Source organism: Ranitomeya variabilis, chromosome 4, assembly GCF_051348905.1.
Source record: "Ranitomeya variabilis isolate aRanVar5 chromosome 4, aRanVar5.hap1, whole genome shotgun sequence".
Taxonomy (NCBI): Eukaryota; Metazoa; Chordata; class Amphibia; order Anura; family Dendrobatidae; genus Ranitomeya; species Ranitomeya variabilis.
In genome coordinates this window covers 313,938,297-313,959,567 of record NC_135235.1, presented here as the reverse complement: position 1 = coordinate 313,959,567, position 21,271 = coordinate 313,938,297, and the positions used below count along the sequence as shown (strand labels likewise).

Here is a 21,271-nt window from a genome sequence, read left to right as displayed (position 1 = left end):
TTTGTTTGCTTTTCGTGCTTGATCAAGTCTGTTTGATCTACTCGGCTTTCTGATCTCCGGCTTCCACATGACTATCCTTCTGTCTCACCCTCCAATACCTCGCTTGTCCCCTGGTTATTGACAATGGCATGTTTGACTACACTCTGGCGCCGTTCGCCTCCTTTGCACTTTGGTGCCTGACTCTGTCCCTGGCCACTCCCCCTCTGTCACATGGCTCAGGTCCTGTTTGCTACCTGGTGAGTTCTCTGCCATTCTGCTCTGGGCACCCTTACTGTGGCGAGTATCCTCCCAGCAGTAGTTACACCCAGGAGACTTGACAATTACTACTTAGCACATGACAACTGTAGCCAATCAATGGGGTCAGCAACTTGTCCAGTCTACACTGTGCTGTAACCATTACATCACCTCTGCAGCCCATCAACAAAATTATTCCCAGACCACCACTTTAAATAAGTATATTAAATTAAAGGGTTGTTTATCATTGGATACAATTTCACAGTTAACATATGGACTAGAAATGTATAAAACTTTAGTTACCTTGTAAATATATTGCTCATATTATACTGATCCTGAGCTATCTAGCCTGTATTGTACTTCACTCACTATGCTATAGGTTTCAGAATTAGGGTTAGGGTTGGGTCTAAGGTTGGGGCTAGGGTTAGGGCTAGGGTTAGGGCAAGGGTTATGGATAGGGTTAGGGCTAGTGTTAGGGTTAGGGCTGGGGCTAGGGTTAGGGTTAGGGCTAGAGCTAGGGTTGGGGCTAGGGTTAGGGTTGGGGCTAAGGTTTCAGTTAGATTTGGGGGTTTCCACTGTTTAGGCACATCAGGGGCTCTCCAAACGCGACATGGCGTCCGATCTCAATTCCAGCCAATTCTGCGTTGAAAAAGTAAAACAGTGCTCCTTCCCTTCTGAGCTCTCCCGTGTGCCCAAACATGGGTTTACTCCAACATATGGGGTATCAGCTTACTCAGGACAAATTGGACAACAACTTTTGGGGTCCAATTTCTCTTGTTACACTTGGGAAAATAAAAATTTGGGGGGCTAAAAAAACATTTTTGTGGGGAAAAAATTATTTTTTATTTTCACGGCTCTACGTTATAAACTGTAGTGAAACACTTGGGGGTTCAAAGTTCTCACAACACATCTAGATAAGTTCCTTGGGGGGTCTATTTTCTGAAATGGTGTCACTTGTGGGGGGTTTCAATGTTTAGGCACATCAGGGGCTCTCCAAACGCAACATGGCGTCCCATCTAAATTCCAGTCAATTTTGCATTGAAAAGTCAAATAGCGCTCCTTCCCTTCCGAGCTCTGCCATGTGCCCCAAACAGTGGTTTACCCCCACATATGGGGTATTGGCATAATCAGGACAAATTGTACAACAGCTTTTGGGGTCCAATTTCTCCTGTTACCCTTGGTAAAATAAATCAAATTGGAGCTGAATTAAATTTTGTGTGGAAAAAAGTTAAATGTTTATTTTTATTTAAACATTCCAAAAATTCCTGTGGAACTTCTTGAATGTGGTTTTGAGCACCTTGAGGGGTGTAGTTTTTAGAATGGTGTCACACTTGGTTATTTTCTATCATGTAGACCCCTCAAAATGACTTCAAATGAGATGTGGTCCCTAAAAAAAATGGTGTTGTATAAATGAGAAATTGCTAGTCAACTTTTAACCCTTATAACTCCCTAAAAAAAAATTTGGTTCCAAAATTGTGCTGATGTAAATTAGACTTGTGGGAAATGTTACTTATTAAGTATTTTGTGTGACATATCTCTGTGATTTAAGGGTATAAAAATTCAAAGTTGGAAAATTGCAAAATTTTCAAAATTTTTGCCAAATTTTCATTTTTTTCACAAATAAACGCAAGTCTTATTGAAGAAATTTTACCACTATCATGAAGTACAATATGTCACAAGAAAACATTGTCAGGATCATCAGGATCCGTTGAAGCGTTCCAGAGTTATAATCTCATAAAGGGACAGTGGTCAGAATTGTAAAAATTGGCCCGGTCATTAACCACCCTTGGGGTTAATATTTGCCAAATGCCAGAATAATGAGAGAGAGAAAATGTTTTAAGGAATTTTTATTACTTACTGCAAAGTCAAATGTTTACATACATTTCATTAGTATTTGGTACCATTGCTCTTAAACTGAATGACTTGGGTCAGACATTTGGGATCTCCTTCCACAAGCTTCTCCCAATAGTTGGTCAGAATTTGGGCCCATTCCTCCTGACAAAACTGGTGTAACTGATCCAGGTGTGTAGGTCGCCTTGCTCGCACCGGCCCTTTCAGCTTTGCCCATACATTTTCAATAGGATTGAGATCAGGGCTTTGTGATGGCCGCTCCAAAATATTGACTTTGTTATCCTTAAGCCACTTTGTTACTATTTTGGCAGTAAGCTTGGGGTCATTGTCTATTTGGAAGACCCATTTCTGCCTAAGCTTTAACTTCCTGGCTGATGTCCTGAGGTGTTGCTTCAGTATAGCCACATAATCTACTTTTCTCATGATATCATCTATTTTGTGAAGTGCACCAGTCCCTCCTGCAGCAAACAACCCCACAACATGATGCTTCTCTTCCTGATACCTTGGCTGATTTGTTGAGACTTTCCTATGATGTTACACAAAGAAGCAGTGTGTTTCAGGTGTGCATTAAAATACATCCACAGGTATGCCTTCAATTAACTCAGATGTTGCAAAAAAAAAAACTATCAGAAGCTTCCAAACACATGACATCATCATATGGGCAGTCCAGAATTGTTTAAAGACATAGTAATCTTAGTGTATGTAAACTTTTGATTTTGCAGTAAGTAATGAAAATGCCTTACAACATTCTTTCTCTCTCCATATTCTGGCATTTGGCAAATATTAATAATTATGGTAATTCTAATTGACCTAAAACGGGAAAGGTTTATTCTGATTTCATGTCAGATGTTGAGAAAAACATACAGATGTGTCTTTTTATATAGTGTATGGAAACTTCTGGTTTCAACTGTAGATATACTTGATTTAGGAAACGTAAGTGTACATTTACAATGAATTCTTCTCACTTGGATTTCCATGTGAAAACAGCTTAAAAGCTGTCTCTCATTGTTTAAAAGGGAAATAGGGCCACAGATTTATCGACCAGGCATTTATAAAATAATCTTCTATCAGTAACATGTCAGGAAACTATGGTGGGAAGCCATACACAGATTAACCCCAATTAACCCTAACTGTCTTGCATTAAGTCATCTTTAGCTTAGCTGTTAGTTGGAGTCTCAACAAACTTTGTGACTTTTACTTGAACGTTTTATTAGGAACAGTCAACATCTGAGCAAGTTAAAGCAGCTGTTGCCAGATTTTACAACCCAAGCTGCATGTATTATTAAATACATCTCTTGGACTCCATTAGGCTTCTGTACTTGCTTTGAAAATATACTTCAGAATGTCCATATAATCCTTTAAAAAACTTTAAAAAGTTAACGACTGACAGCTCCTCAGTGTCCCTCCTCCCTGCTGAAATCTCACACTGCCCAGTAAAAGCTGCAGCTGTCAGTCAGGCTGAGTCAAGACTCAATACACTTGAGGTCTCTTACTGTACTGCATGGCTTTTCAATATTAAGATTTACAGCCATTCCCAATATGGATTTTAAAATTAAATTTGCCAGTCTCATGAGGTCAAAGATATCTTTTTAATTATGCATGAAGTTAATATTATATATTTTGCTGCCAGATCTGCTTTATTAGGGTGGTCTCAACTGGAAGCCACCCTGGCAATAATCTGATATCACTAAATGTATTATATGGGGCTCATTTATTTGAATTGTGACCATTTTTGACATGCTCCAAAATGAATCATAGAGATATTTATTGACTTTCCATATGCATAGTTACATGTCTTGCATATTCTCCCCACCATGGAAGATTTCTCCTTTGCTCATCATTGCCCCCTGCTGAGAAGTTTCCGAAATGACAACCAGAGGCAGGACTTAAAGCCTTGGGGCCTTGTTCGCATTTACAATGGTGAGGTCATGTTTTGTTATAAGAGGAGCCTTTGAGTTCCCCTTACTACCAGGGCCTGGGTATAACCACTAACTCTACATTTCTACAGCTGGTGACCACTCATGTTTTTTGGAGGAATGAGTTGGTTATCAAACCAATTTATAGGTTATATTGGCCTTACCAACCACATTGAACATATTTCTTACACCATTGCACACTACTGCCCCTATAGACAATATCATTAGAGAATTTCTCCATACATCTTGAGTTGTAATTGTTATACCTTTTCACTAATGAACAATACATCCTGACGCGTCTCTTTTAATTTTGGCTTTGAGTTTCCTCATCTCCTGATTGGTTTCATCTATTAACAATCCACATTCAGTCACTTTCCATGACTCCTCCAAAATCTTCTGCTCATGATATTTATGTGATACGCGACAAAATATTTCTGCCAACCGAGGCTTCCCTGGGGAAATGCTAATGGCCGACAAGGCGAATGAACTGTCCAGACTCAGAGCCTTCATGTACTGCCTGCAGGTATCTTCATCCTCTCCCTGCAGTAACAGTAGGTGTCCCTTACAGCAGAAGTCCTCCACTTGTGTCCTCAGTTCATTAGCTCCGTGCCTCTGGATGGCCTTGTCCATGTCTGTGACTGCGTTGTGGTAGTCTCCTAAATGAAGAAGGCAGGCAGCACGCTGGCGGAGGTATTTGGGGTTATTATTGCTGGCTAGGATAGCTAGGGTCAAATAATTTAGAGCCTTGTCATGATCCTTTTCCTGGGCAAGCAAGGTTCCTTCTTGTCCTGCCACCTAGAAAGCAAAAAATTGAAATAAAAAAGTCAATTTCTTGAGATCGACATTTTTTAAACTTAATCTGAAAAATTTGCCATTTAGGACTGTTGCATGGCTGGGATACCACTAGGCTTTGAAAGGAAGTTAACTGGGCAGATATGGTATTTAAGACACAGTGAAGGCATTTGAAGGCAGTGTAGCCCAGCAGATATGCATTTTCGGCCAATGTGAAAGCTGAGCAAATACTTTTGTCTGTTCTGAACTCCCATCGTAATGAATGGAGAGCGCTGTCCTGTGCACCTATCGTTGGACTGCGGTGCCAAGTGCCCACCAGTAACGCTGAGTCTGGGGACCCACTATTCAGCTGTATACAAATATTACACTCCTGCACAGAGGCCTACCGGGAGATTCACCTATTCTCCTGTGGGAAAATCCAAGCCTGCTTGCGCCATCTTCTTTCCGATTGGACACCAGCTGGAATGGGAGATGGGTGCAGATCTAAAGTTGGAATCCGTATCGAGCTGATATTATTAAATGTATTACATGGGGCTCATTCATTTGAATTGTGATCATTTACAATGTGCTCCAAAATGGAAATAAGAGTCCTGAGTAGAAGGTAACTATATTGCCTAAAACGTTCAGCAATGTCAATACTTTGTGTATGTTTAGTAATATGTCGTGCATATTCTTCCTACCCTTGAAGAAAATTTCTCCTTACCACATTATCGCCCCCTGCTGTGTAAAGCCCTATACTGGGTGCAAGGAAAAATGCGAGAAGTGGCAACAGAGACAGTGCTTTCTCACTGTATTCAGTGGCTCTGTCGGGGCTGATGTCCGAACTCCATGCAAAATGGGTTTCGGGTGTATGTGCCTATGGGGCCATATACTCTAATAGTGCCGACAGATTGAACAGGCACCCTGTCGTGCATCAGTTTCAGGCATGTATGCCACTGCCACTGGTGTGTCAGAGGCTGCAAACAGTCGCACTGTATGTGGCTGCAGAAGGTCTCAGCAGTTGGCCCTGCAGACTAATGGCCACTTCCCCTGGCCTTAATGGTGTCACATGGATCTGATTGTTTACAGTACAGTGTTATTTTCCATTTGCCCTTCCCTATTGAGGCTTGGAGCTGCAGCAGCCGGCTAGCGTTCTCTTTGGAGTTTGAAGGACCACTGTGTTTCTCTCTGAGGCTACTCAAGCTAAGTGTTCACCTTGTTTTGTGTATCCTAGCTGTGTAAGTGTTAGTGGGGTTCGACCAGCATTCACCCCTTCCTTCCCTAAGCAGGGCTTACCGCTAGGGTCTGACAGGGGACTAGGTATCCTGCTTGGCGATAGGGGCGGAACCTATTAGGGTCTCTTAGGGAAGACAGGGTGAAGTTAGATCTGGACAAAAAACCATTACACAGGCAGAGATGCTTACCTGTCTGAGGCCTCCAACCAATTACACTAACCAAAGTGCAGCGGACCCAAGTTAAGATGGTGGATGACAAATGCACAGGTGCAATAATACCAATACTGCAAGCCAGCCTACAATCAGGATTTGGCCGCCTGGCACACCTGCGCAAAAATGATCTGTATGTGGCATGTTCACACAGAAATACAAAGCATATGGCTCAGGCCTATTAGTAACGCCATATAGCGGGCCAGCCATTGCTATCATGCATCCTGTGTGAACAGAGGCCACAGTATACAGAGCCATCTAGGGCCCAGCTGCACCCTGAAAAAATGACGTGTCCTAAAACATAACAATGTATGTAAGGTATTAGTTGGTATTATGGCCACAATACTTAAGCCGGCAACCCACGTCAAGAGTCCTCACATATTGCCGGTCCTAACGCTAACAACAAGAAAAAAAAACCCATAAGAAGTTAGATCTGCCAAGGGGGTCTCCACTCCTCGTTTCCCTAGTGTTGGTCCCCCTTCCCCTTATCCCTTTGTGTTGCACTTAGTCTGTCCTACAATGTGCATGATAGCCTACTGGAGGTGGACATTCAAGACATAGTTGACTGCTTCTGGGTGTCCTTCTGCAGTAGGCATGCACACCTGAAAATGATGCATGACAGAGCGCACGTGCGTTCTGTTGGAACCATTATAGTATATGGCCACGTCCAAATCCAGTTTTGTGGGAAGTCTGGATGTAAGCCTCGAGAGAGCCACTGAATGGGTGTGCCTGAATGCAGTGTGAAAAGACCCTAAATGGAAGGTCCTAGTCCTTAATAGTATTTATAATAGTGATGTCATCTTTTTTAACAGATGGGATGTGTCATAAATGTCTTTTATGATACAGCCCCTACAAGCAGGGTTAAAATACACAGAGCATTTAAAGAAATATGCTAGCACTGCAGAGAAACTTAAAAAGCAGATAAGGTGGCAACAAAACATTTTTCCCAAAAAATGTTGGATCTTTTTACCATAAATTTCTAGCAACATACAACATTTCTGCCATTCTCAAATATAGGTCAGTCTATGTGCCATCCTATCAGGGTCGGACTGGCCATCAGGCATTTCTGGCAAAGGGCCTGTGGCAGTAGTGGGCCGCTCGCCAGCACTGACTTTCCCCGCTGACTCCCCCCAGCCAGCGCCGCCGCATTCAACTATACTGGCGTCTATGACGCCAGTACAGTTGAATGCAATGATGGAGGAGAGAGTGTCTGCTGTCGCTCCCTCTCCCATCATTCCCCGCTCTGCCTCTGACACTGCGGGTGCGTGATGATGTCATATCATCGCGTACCTGCTGTGTGTCGGGCGGGCAGACTGCAGCTGCTGAGACCAATGAGTGATAACTGGATTGTGGGGCTATTGGTGGCTGTATTACGTTCTATTGGGGCTGTGCTGCATTACATTCTATGGGGCTGTGCTGCTTTACATTCTATGGGGGCTGGCTGCATTACATTCTATGGGGGTTGCCTGCATTACATTCTATGGGGGCTGGCTGCATTTCATTCTATTGGGGCTGGCTGCGTTACATTCTATGGGGGCTGGCTGTGTTACATTCTATGGTGGCTGTGCTGCGTTACATTCTATGGGAGCTGTGCTGCGTTACATTCTATGGGGGCTGTGCTGCGTTACATTCTATGGGGGCTGTGCTGCGTTACATTCTATGGGGGCTTTGCTGCGTTACATTCTATGGGGGCCGTGCTGCGTTACATTCTATGGGAGCTGTGCTGCGTTACATTCTATGGGGGCTGTGCTGCGTTACATTCTATGGGGGCTGTGCTGTGTTACATTCTATGGGGGCTTTGCTGCGTTACATTCTATGGGGGCCGTGCTACGTTACATTCTATGGGAGCTGTGCTGCGTTACATTCTATGGGGGCTATAGTCGTGTTACACTCCCCTCACTTCTTGTAACCTACAAGTGTACAAAGATATTATACAGTCACCATGTGACAAGTGGGCCTGTGTAACTTCAAATGCCAGGGCTGAATTTTAGTTCCAGTCCGGCCCTGCACCCTATATATTGCCCATAGACTCATATTACTAAAACCTTTAATACAGGAAGGTGACTGTGTATTAAGTAGAGTAACAAACTAATCAGAGTAAATAATATTCAATACAGTTAAAAAAGGTGACTCCTTAATATGTCAGGTCTGTGGGGTGGAATATGTCAGGTCTGTGGGGGTCTTATTTATTCGGCATAAGGGAAAGAGTTTCGCCTGAAGCAGAAGATAAATGGAACATCAGCAAGAGAGTATTAAAATATTAAACAAAACACAAGACATGGAAGGAAAAACAAAATAATTCATTTGTTTGGCCTTTTCTCTACAGCACCTCTAGCGGTCAACATGTGACACTGTAGCTTTTTTTTTTTACCCCAATGTTTAAATTGTATTAAGATAGACCTAAAAGTTCACTTCAGGTTCTACCATCACTTATCTGTTCTTTTTTATTTTCCCAAACCTAAAAAAGAAATACAGAAAAGAAGAAAGCCAGCCGCTGTATACCTGTCGAACATCAATTTAGCTTCTAAAAGCCCTACGAGTAGTAAGTGCTTGTCACACAGTCCATGATTGCACAAGTGCATGTACAGAAACCATTTCCTATCTAGATAAGATTATTTTTTGTTTACCCACTCAAGCACATTAAAAGTCCATTCTACATTTTGCAAAGTTAATTTAATAAAAATTTCCATTAAAGCACATTGTGAAACAAAGGCTTGAGATGATGAAGATGGCAGGCATTTTGTTTAAAAAGAACAAAGTGTAAATGTAGAAAAGAAGGTTATTGATTCATGGCTGGAAAGTCAATAATTGAGAAAGTAAACTTGTTTTTTTTATATGAATGTAATAATTGCACTACTCCTTGTAGGGCTCATGTGCATGTCAGATCTGTGTGATACTGACACATTATACAGCATCTATAGAATTCTATAGGTACTTATTGTACCTCCCTGTCTCTGATTCTATATGAAGGCATTCAGGGGCCGATTCATTGAGACTGTGGCAGGGCATGCCTGTCCTCATGAAGGGCTTGCAAGAGTATGATGCACCGATTTTTTTTAAAGAAACACCCCCCATCAAAATGTTTATCCCTTTTATATACTTTAGTCATCATATATGGCAGTTACAATTGCTCATGTTCCTTCCTGCCCAGATAATGCTTCTCTTTTCCATTAGGTCTATGACATCATGCGATTAAAACAGACTAACTGATTCCTTCTAACCTCCATGTAGAAACAGAACGTCTCTTTTCCCTCCATGAGTCATCATTAGAATTACAATTCTACCATCACTTGAAAGTCCCTGGAAGGGAGAGGAGCAGAGCATCTGGGTCAGGAGTTGAAGAGGTGGTAGAGCTGGGCTGCCAAGGACTATGCAGTGAGGTAGAATTGTAGTTTAGATGATGACTCATGCAAGGGAAGGAGGTTTCCGGTTTCTACATAGAGCTTAGAAGGATTCAACTAGTCTGTTTTGAATCATGTGATGTCATAGACCTAATGGAAAAGAGAAGAATTAACTGGGTAGAAAGACAAAACGAGCAATTGTCAGTACACAGTGCTGTATAATATGAAGATTGCAATATATTAATAGGATAAAAACCTTGATCAGAGGGCTTCTTTAATGATTTCAGTGCATCTTCTCTGTGTTATGCGCCTTGCTAGAAATGGTTCTCCAGTCAATGACTGGATTAGTATATGTGGCATATCAAACAGCAACACGTTTGCTGAATTTGCCACGCTGTGCTCTAAACTGGTGTAAAATGCTTTGAAAAGTCACATTTTAGCGCAAAAGTTTTGGGACTTTTCAAAGCATTTTACATCAGAGGAGTAGATATGGATGGAGGAGGAACCAGTCACACCTAGGCATTTGGGCCTGAGGGGGCCCATAGGTACCTCTATAAGATAAGTGGACATCAGTATCATAAATGGTGCGTGGTACTTGGGGGCTGCTAGTTCTCTGCTTCCCGGAGTCAATACAGTGCCAATAAAATACTATTTTCATACTTTGTGTTTGACTCTATACCTTGTCTGTGAGAGTGTGCGCCTCCATAGATACTCGCACTTAAGAAAAGCAGCTTATGACCTATAAGTGTTGTTAATACGTCTCACTTGTCTTTTAATGGATTTCCTAGAAACATATTTTCTGATGCGAACATGCTCTCCAGCTGTCAGCCATTAAGTGGGGTCAAGTTAACAAGCAGAGCAGTTCAGCGTTTTGCCTACTTAATATTAACAGGATCATGCGACTGAATTGTGTCTTGTATTCAATGACAGATCAAGCACTCGCCGGCCAGAGAGTGCAAATTAACAAGCAGAAATAACGAGGCTGTGCAGAATGGTTTCCATGTTAAGTTCTATGTAATTATGTTTTGTATTTTATGGCGAGTATAAACTGGACAGGCCTTTTAAGAAAATCTGTCAGCAGGATTTCAGCCTCCCAAACTATTTATTTGTGCATGTCACTGTTTTAAAGACAAATCCAGTAATACCTTTACATGGCCAGTCTGATTAGCCTTAACTAAGAAATCAGTGTTTGAATGGATATGCAAATGAGGCTAAAGTGCTCTCTGAAGCTCTTCCCAAGCCCCAGTCACTCCTGCAATAGACCCGCCTCACTCTACCTCCTCCTGCTTGATTGATAGTTCCTTTGCTTGAAGTTACACAGTAAAGGAGGAGGATGTGATGCTGGGCCCTTGAATAGAACTGGAGTGACAAAGGTTTCAGATCATCTTCTGCCTCATTTACATATCCATTCAAAAGCTGATTTCTCAGTAATGGAGGAAGGGAATGGCCATGTAAAGGTATTGCTGGACTTGTTTCTTAAAGCACCAAGTGCATATATATAGTTTTGGGGGTGAAAATCTGCTGACATATTCCCTTTAAACATACAATACTTGTCAACCCTCCTGAAACATTTAAGACGCTCCATTTCACAGATATATATTGAAATCTCTAAGCCCCTAATGAAGGGGGCACTCACCCCTCCCTCTTTTCCTCTAACTGAGATTACTAGTGAGGAAGCAAATAGCTGACAGTCTGAATCTCCTAGACTCAGACTAGCACAATTAACATAAAGGAGTAGGATGTTGGGTATAGTTTGAACTAGTAACCTTATTTAAAATACAGGCTGCTCCTTTTTGAAGTGAAAGACCCCAGTAGTGCACAGGTGACTGAATGAGGATGTTTATTGTTAAATAAAGATTGGACAAATACTTAAGACAGGAAAAGGTCTTTTCAGAGAGTTGGAACACAGGTACTTGAGTTTACACATAGATAGCAAAATGGAAGGGACATTGTCCACGGGAAATGCATCTTGAATTCAGGTGGCACTGCTGTTTCCTGAGAGGTAAATGCCATACATTGACCTAGATGTATGTCTCCAAAAGGACGTTAGAAATATGGGAGTCCGTATAGATTCAATAGGGACATACATTTTCAGCTTCAGAGCTAATCAGGGAAGAAGATGCATGTTTTTTCATAACCGTAACACCTGATTATAAGCCCCAAATCCATAGTGGCCAGATAACAGACAACAGCCATGTCATGTTTGATCTTTGGGCAAGGTCAAATCCCGATAAAAAATATGGTGACGATTTTGAACTTCTGTGATCATCAGGGGTGAAGTTATCACTTAAGTTGGGAATTACGGTACATAAAACCCAGAAGGGTTGAGGACATCCCAGAACATGGTCCACATGAGGTCATCAAGGGGGCTGTGTGGGTGCAACTCAAGTGCTGATAAAATATCAAGGCACATTATGATCTATGCTCCTGATAAGAGACATACACTTGGATGTATACATTATTTCCGTCCAATGGACGTTCTTCAAATGAAGTGCACTCCTTCACTAGGCCGAATCATAACTATGATCCGTATAGTTAGCTTCTTTTGTTTTATCCATTGTATTTTATGTATCTGTATATGCTGTGTAGTTTGTTCCATTTGTAAAATCTATTGCATATTTTATAAACACTGCCTATCGTTTGGGATTAAATACAAAGTTTTTTAAGAAATAATAAGAAATAGTAGTATTTAAAAAAAGTAGGCTACTATACAGCAGTACAATGGGGCTGCATAGTATCTGTACAATAACCCTCTTGTTTGTAGAGGCAAGAGCACTAAACAGCATGAAACACTCAAATATGCTATATAAAGACATTGGATGAGGTACTAACTGAATTCAGGTAATTAAAAAAAATTAAAGGGTTTATGTGGAACTATTTTTTTTTCATAGGGCTGAGAAGTAACAGGCAAATAGTTGCTCTTGTTCTTCCTGTTCTGCCTGGTACTGGATCAGAGTGATTAGAGACCACTACCTCTTCACATCAATAGAGCAGCTCTTCCTCTTCCAATCTGCACTGTCAATTTAGCGTGACTGCAGACATCATGCTGATTGACAGCCAACTTCCCACAGTTAGGCAGTGGGGAGCTGTCAATCAGCATGACATCGGCAGTCACACCCAGACATCAGAGAAGTTCAGAAATCTGTTGACCTGACATCACAGGAAACCACAGAATTGCCGGAAAGAGCGGTCTGTGACTGCTCTGAGCCAGCAGACATCTGTGCAGGGCACAACGATCACCTTCCTGTATGAGTCAGCTGAACCCATTGATATCAGTGGATTCAGCTGTTGTTCGTCCATTGTATATGAGGGAGCTTAACAAATATGTAACATTTTGAGCAGAAATCATGAAAAGGAGGCATCTGGCAGGACGTTATCTGTAGTATGCTTCATGCTTCAGTTTAGCCAATGATTGACACAATAGGGGACTATTTAGTGATTACACTCTTAACCATTAGTCCATATTCACATAGTTCTGTTAAGTCTTTCTATACTTAAAGGGAATCGTGTCACCACAAAATAACTGTTCAAACCAAGCACAGGCAATCTGGGCAGCCATTGATATGACTGAGCAGTTCAGTGCAACTACCCATCTCCCTGTTTTGCATATATCTCCACTACCCTCTTTCTTTACCCCTTAGCGACCAGGGGTATTTCAGGTTTTGCATTTTCGTTTTTTGCTCCCCTTCTTCCCATAACATTGTGTACTGGATAATGGGAAAAAAATCCTCCAAGTGTGGTGAAATTGCAAAAAATGTGTAATTCCACAGTTGTTTTTTTTTTTATCATGTTCACTAAATGTTAAAACTGACCTGCCATTATGATTCTCCAGGTCATTACGAGTTCATAGACACCAAACATGTCTAGGTTCTTTCCACATAAATTCCAAAGTCTGTTAAAAAATAAAAAAAGCATCATTTTCTGAGACCTGTAGCATCTCCATTTTTCATGATCTGGGGTTGGGTGAGTGCTTATTTTTTGTGAGCCGAGCTGATGTTTTTTTTAATATTATTTTGGTGTAGATACAATCTTTTGATTGCCCCTGATAGCATTTTAATGCAATGATACGGGGACCAAAAAATACATAATTCTGGTGTTTTGACTTTTTTTTCTCATTACGCCGTTTAGCAATCGGGTTAGTTATTTTTTTATATTTATAGATTGGGTGATTCTGAACAGGGCGATACCAAATATGTGTATAGATTTTTATTGTATTATTTTGAATGGGGTGAAGGGGGGTGATTTGCAATTTTATATTTTTTTAATATTTTTAAAAACTTTTTTTAAAATTTTTGCCTGCTTCAATAGTATTAATGGGAGACTAGAAGCTGCAGTACTTTGCCTCTGCTACACAAATATGATGATCAGATTGCCTGTGTGTAGCAGAAATGCTCAGTTGCTATGAACGCCGACCACTGGGCAGTGCTCATAGCAATCTGGCAATAACAACCATAGAGGTCTGCTTCATACCTCTGGTTATCATGCCGACCCATTGGTGACCCGCGATCATGTGACGGAGTCACCGATGGGCAGGATTTATGATGCACTGCCAGTAAGCGCGAGTTAAATACCTCTGTCAGAGATTGACAGTGGCATTTAACTAGTTAACAGCCAAAGGTGGATCGCGATTCCATCCGCGGCTGTTGCAAGAACATGTCAGCTGTATAGATCAGCTGTCAGGTGCTCAGAAAGGTGAGGGGTCCAGCGATGAGCCCGTACCTTTCCGGGCACATGAAACAGGGGAGTCCGACGTGGGCGTACCATGACATCCGATGTCGGAAAGGAGTTAAAAGAGTTGTCCAATCTTAGAAAAATCTTAATTTTTGCTTCTTCTTTTCTCCCAAAGGATATTAATAGTTTGATGAATGTGACCCTTGACTTGGACCCGTGAACAGATTTACGCCTCTATGATCTCACCACTGTCTTGAGCAATGGACTGTTTAGGTGATGTGTGAAATGCTCCCGACAGACACATGATACTCACCCTAATAAACATATGTTAATAAAATCAAGTATCAGAATAGCAACAAAGATTCTCATTTTGCAAGCGTTACATCTATGACATAATAATGAAAACAGGAAAGCAAATCACGGAGCACAGCTGCATGAAGCAGAAGTGTAGAGGGGGGTTGTAAATAACCTCTTTTATGAAACTCCAGAGGACTGTGCAGAAAAAGTACAAGGGTCGCAGGAGGTTTTGGATCATGAATCATAAACAGCTGAACAGGTCAACCGTTCAGTTCTAGAACACGGCTCCAAAACACGAAAAGTCTTTTTTTTTCTGTCTTTTCTCACCTTCATTTCCTTTCGAAAACAAAACACTAAAAATGTGTCCAAGAGTCATCCTGTATTTGGCATTTTATTCTGTTATTTCATAGTTATATATTGTACAGGGAAATATAGGTGACAACAACCCATGCTGCAGCCATCACTACAACTGAAAGGGCTACTCAATCATTCTAGGGGACCTCATGGGAAAATTTGCCTAGTAGTGCACCAACACATTCCCTATTTCCTCCCTAGTAATTGAGAATATGACTGTGGCCAAATAATTATAGGGGTTGAAGATCGTTATAACATAACCAAGTCTAAACATGCATTTGTCTTTTGTCTATCTTGTTTACTTGGGTCTCTTCAAAGTTTAGATCCTAGGGCCATTTTTCCATAAGCTTTTCTTCAGCATGACCAACTGTTTAAAGAACATATATAGAACAAACTAAAAAGGAGTGATTATAGAGGGTGCAGAGAGACCCCGCCACCATATAAAAAGGTTTCAATAATATAAATGACACATGATAGATTAGGGGTTTCTTCAGATTTTGCATTGAAGCCCAGACGCATCACTGTATGAATTTTGAGACTGCAAAACAATTCGTGAAGAAAAAAGATACCAGTTCTGCAAGTCCTTTGTTCTTATGAAGTTCATGAATATATTTTGAGATTTGTTGAAAAGATCCAAATATCAAAAAGAGTGAACTACCTTAATGGTCCTAATGACCTTTTCTTTAGATAGGAAGAAGATCTTCTAATCCTAATAAAGGATGGTGTTGGAATGTTGTGGTTACTGATTTTGTTTCTCATCTTCTGTATTAACTTGTTTTGCATGGAAAGAATAGAACATATTTACACTCATCTCATTTCTAAAACTCACCAAATCTGCTTAGCTGGGTTAAAGAAAAACCACAAAGTGTTCAGCAAACAGATTTCCACACATCCCACAATGTTTCCATAAGGGCAGGGGGTTGTGGATGACTCCACACTCATAAATCGGGATGCCACTGTTAGACCGCACTGAAGAAGTGATGTTTTCCTTCTGCGGTCTGTCTCTATTTCAGAAAGTATCTGGTATTTGTGGACACTGGACACACATCATGAGTGTTTGGCTGACCTGTGCACCAATAGAGATGTCTATGGAGCATTTGGAATATCTGTTCATTTACATACAGGAAAGATATATATCTTGGTACCGTGTTAGCCAGTAGATAGAAAAATATTTAGAATTGAGAGTCCTCAGTGGTTGATACCTTTTAATGGCTAACTGAAAAGATGGTAACAAATTGCAAGCTTTCGAGACTACTCAAGTCTCTTCATCAGGCACAGACTAAAGCAAATTCTGAAGAATCACATATTTATACACATCACAGCACAGAACTGTTATTATGGGAGAGTGATAAGTGATAAGCAGCTGTGTCCATAAATATTGCAAAGTTCCTAGACTAGGAGTAATTAATAAACTATCAGCAATAGGTCCTCTACCAGAAGGAACCATCCTGGCCACCATGGATGTGGAATCTTTGTACTCCAATATCCCAAACCAGGATGGATTAAATGACTGCAAATTCTTTCTGGAAAACACAGGGACTGATGCGGATTCTGTGGTGAAACTTCAATTCATCCTCACCCACAATTACATTGAATTTGACAACAAGATCTATCTACAGGAGACTGGCACAGCAATGGGAAGTAAAATGGCTCCACAATATGCAAATCTTTTCATGGCCAAGCTTGAAAGCAACTTTTTGTCCTCATGTCCCATCGGGCCTCTGGCCTACTACCGCTACATTGATGACATTTTAATCATCTGGACGGAGTCTGAGCCACAGCTAAAGGCATTCCATGAACAGTTTAATCAATTTCATCCCACCATCAACTTGACACTCAACTACTCCTGTACTGAAATTAACTTTTTGGACACCATCATTAAGCTGCAGAACAAAAAAATAGAGACATCCCTGTATCAGAAGCCAATCGACCGTCCAATATACCTTAAATGGGAGTTTCCATGCAAAACACATAAAAAACTCTATTGTCTACAGCCAAGCCATCAGATACAGTCGTATATGTTCCAACCCCATGAATAGGGATGAACACCTTGGTCACCTCAGAAAGACCTTTTTGAATCAGGGCTACCATCCAAGAACAATTGAAAACCAGATCACAAGAGCCACCAGAATATCAAGGAATCACCTGCTACATTACAAAGTTAAAGAAGAATATAACCGGGTACCTCTAGTAGTTACCTACAATCCAAATCTGGAGGTGCTAAAGGGAGCTGCACGGAAATAACAACATTTACTACAAAAAGATGCTCGCTTACAATGCATTTTTCCAGACCCCCCCAATTCTGTGTTTTTAGGCAGCCCCCAAATATAAGAAACATCAATGTCAGAAGCTCCCTGTCCTCTCCAACAGCTGCAGGAACCTTTCCTTGCAACCAGAAAAAATGTAAAACCTATCCATTTATAATGACCACAGACAAGATAAAGATCCCAAATTCACATCAGGACTACAAGATACCAGGTACCTTCAGCTGCATCACATCTAATGTGGTGTACTTAATTATTTGTACTAAATGTCCAACTGGGGTCTGTATGTTGGGGAGACAGGGCAAAAACTGAGAACAAGGATAAATTCTCACCGCTATACAATAAAAGAAAAAAGAATGGATCTACCTGTGGCAAAACATTTTTGTATGCCTGATCATAGCTCCATGGACCTGAAATTACTTGTATTGAAAGGTAGCTTCAAATCTCAGAGAGACAGGAGAATCTGGGAGTATAAACTTATGGTGACCTTTGACACACTTAGTGCAGGAATGAATGTGGCGCATGGATTTATGTCTTTTTACATCAATTAAGGAATTTGCACTATTGACTATGTGGGGTCATCACAACAGAACCAGACCCCAATCAGAGGACAACAAAACATTCATTCCTAATCTAGGAACTTTCCAATATTTATAGACATAACTGTTTATCACTTATCACTCTCCCATAATGACAGTTCTGTGCTGTGTTGTGTATAAATATGTGATTCTTCAGAATTTGCTTTAGTCTGTGCCTGATGAAGAGACCTGAGTAGTCTTGAAAGCTTGCAATTTGTTACCATCTTTTCATTTCAATTAGCCATAAAAAGGTATCAACCACTGAGGACTCTCAATTCTAAACATTTTTCTGTTCATTTACAAAAATCAGCAACTAGCACAGCAAGTTCAATTCGGTCTCACACTCTCTAAAATCCCAGAGAAATTAAAACACCCGAAAAATTTATTCTTGAAATAGAAATATTTGAATCCAATAAATTGCAAAAATAAAGTCCAGCAAGGATACATAGGAAAAAGTAGTTTACTTTCAGTGCATACTGCTACCTTAAATGGATATTGCTATAGATCTACAGGAAAAACTCCCACACAATGAGACACTGCAGGGAAGAACAGGATGCCTGCACACCTGTGAGACATTTTGGGGGCATTAGGAATATCTGCAGATGTGAGAAAACGTCTTCACTTTGTCACTTTTGGAGATGTGATAGAGGGGTTTTCACAATAGGTCGTAATAATACAAAAATACGTGATAAAGAAGCACAAAAACAGTGGCACCCTTATAATTAAAAACACTTTTTCCATAAGGCTCTGTTTTTCTCACAATCTACCACAGGGGTAACCTGTTCTTATCTCCCTCATGTTTGTCTGTCTATCTATAAGTGCTTCTCACTAATTTAGAATATCATCAAAAAGTTGATTTATTTCAGTTCTTCAATACAAAAAGTGAAACTCATTTATCATATAGAGTCGTTACAAACAGTGCTCTATTTCATGTGTTTATTTCTGTTAATGTTGATGATTATGGCTTATGGCCAATGACAACTCAAAAGTCATTATCTCAGTAAAATAGAATAATTAACAAAAATACCTGCAAAGGCTTCCTAAGAGTTTAAAAAGGTCCCTTAGTCTGTTTCAGTAGCTCCACAATCATGGGGAAGACAGCTGACTTGACAGATGTCCAGAAGGCAGCCACTGACACACTCCACAAGGAGGGTAAGCCTCAAAAGATCATTATTAAAGAAGCTGGCTGTTCACAGAGTGCTGTATCCAAGCATATTAATGGAAAGTTGAGTGGAAGGAAAAAGTGTGGTAGAAAAAGGTACACAAGCAACCGGGACAACCGCAGCCTTGAATGGATTATTAAAAAAAGGCCATTCAAAAATTTGGGTGAGATTCACAGGGAGTGGACTGCTGCTGGAGTCATTGCTTCAAGAGCCACCACACACAGACATATCTAGTACATATCTAGTACATCGGCTGCAGGTGTCACGTTCCTTGTGTCAAGCCACTTATGACCAATAGATAATGCCAAAAACGTGGACTGTTGCTCAGTGGTCCAAGGTGTTGTTTCCAGATGAAAGTAAATTTTGCATTTCATTTGGGAATCAAGGTCCCAGAGTCTGGAGGAAGAGTGGAGAGACAGACAATCCAAGCTGCTTGAGGTCTAGTGTGAAATTTCACAATCAGTAATGGTTTGGGGAGCCATGTCACCTAGTGGTATAGGTCCACTGTTTTTTTTATCAAGATCAAAGTCAGCGCAACCATCTACCAGGAAATTTTAGAGCACTTCATGCTTCCCTCTGCAGTCAAGCTTTTTAGAGATGGACATTTCATTCTCCAGCAGGACTTGGCACCTGTCCACACTGCCAAAAATACCAATACCTAGTTTATAAACAACAGTATCACTGTGCTCCATTGGCCAGCAAACTTGCCTGACCTTAACCCCATAGGGTTTTGTCAAGAGGAAGATGAGAGACACCAGACCCAACAATGCCGTCAAGCTGAAGGCTCCTATCAAAGCAACCTGGGCTTTCATAATACCTCAGCGGTGCCACTGGCTGATCGCCTCCATGCCATGCCGCATTGATGCAGTAATTGATGCAAAAGGAGCCCTGACCAAGTATTGAGTGCATTTACTGAATCTACATTTCAGTAGGCCAACATTTTAGATTTTAAATAATTTTTTTAAGCTGGTGTTATAAAGTATTCTAATATACTGAGATAACGACTTTTGGGTTTTCATTGGCTGTAAGCCATAATCATCAACACTAACAGAAATAAACACTTGAAAAAGATCACTCTGTTTGTAATGACTCTATATAATATATGAGATTCACTTTTTGCATCGAAGAACCAAAATAAATTAACTTTTTGTTGATATTCTAATTTAGTGGGAAGCACTTGTATCTGTCAACCCAGCTTTATTGCTCAAGTGCTAAAATATGCAGAAACATTATTTGCATAGAAATTTCCATTACTGCAATACTATACTTACAAATATGAGGTCTTTAGTGAACATATTGATCGGACTGTCTATCTATCTTATCTAAAAAATGAAAAACTGTAGCCGCCTCGCCCTCATACTAGAAAAAGGTGCAGATCCAAGGACTTCAATCAAGTCCGCATGCCAATAAAATAGAAAAAATTGGCAGCACTCCAAAATTTAAAGAAAGCAAAAAGTTGTGCCACTGTTTTTTATATTTTCTATCTATCTAATCGATTTTACTGTTTAGTACTTGATTCTTCAAAATCTTCAAGTGCTGCATAGTATAATGGGTGCTCTAGTTAAAGGGATCACCCCACCCCAGGCGTTTGAATCTAAAAGAGCCACCTTGTGCAGCAGTAATGCTGCATTCTGACAAGGTGGCTCTTTTAGTTATTGGTGCTGTAACTGCAGAAATAATCCGTTTTGTAATTAGTCCCAAATACCTTTCTTCAGTCAAGGAGGCAGGCCTTTTCCTCCTGCTGCAGACGCCACACAGCTGTCACTGAAATCTTCTTGGTGCCGGGCGCCGCCTCCTCAGCACGGTTTTGAAATCAGCCGGCACCTGCGCTCTTTTTTCCTGCCTGGTGCAGGCGCAGTGAGCACTGCCCGTCTGTCCTCATATGAAGTCTAGCTGACTGCGCCTGTGTGGCCGCCCTGCCTGTGAATCCCAGCCCCGCAGTGTCTTCTGATTTATTCACATTGCGGGGCTGGGATTCACAGGCAGGGCGGCCGCACAGGCGCAGTCCGCTAGACTGCATATGAGGACAGACGGGCAGCGCTCACTGCGCCTGCCCAAGGCAGGAGAAAAGAGCGCAGGCGCCGGCTGATTTCAAAACAGCGCTGAGGAGGCGGCGCCAGGCGCCAAGAAGACTTGAGTGACGGCTGTGTGGCATCTGCAGCAGGGGAGGAAAGGCCTGCCTCCAGGACTGAAGAAAGGTATTTGGGACTAATAACAAAATGGATTATTTCTGCAGTTTAAGCACCAATAACTAAAAGAGCCACCTTGTCAGAATGTAGCATTGCTGCTGCACATGGTGGCTCTTTTAGTTTCAAACGCCTGGGGGGGTGACAGGTTCCCTTTAAAGGGAATCTCTCAGCAAGTTTTTGCTACGTAATCTCAGCAC

The 21,271-nt window shown here is 41.1% G+C and overlaps 1 protein-coding gene across 2 annotated transcripts in view; it reads right to left on the bottom strand.

Moving 5' to 3' along the window:
• Nucleotides 1-1,323: 1,323 nt before the first annotated feature.
• TTC34 (tetratricopeptide repeat domain 34) overlaps nt 1,324-21,271 on the bottom strand; it is a 210,248-nt gene continuing 190,300 nt past the window's right edge. Inside the window, exons 8-9 of one of the 2 annotated variants that reach the window (XM_077250436.1) lie at nt 13,371-13,450; nt 4,674-4,796 (exon numbers count right to left, since the gene is read on the bottom strand). In XM_077250436.1, the coding sequence (XP_077106551.1) occupies nt 13,403-13,450 (48 nt within the window). In that variant the 3' untranslated portion in view covers nt 4,674-4,796; nt 13,371-13,402. Of the gene's footprint in view, nt 4,797-13,370; nt 13,451-21,271 lie in introns of both variants that reach the window. The other variant, XM_077250435.1, reaches the window with a different exon arrangement.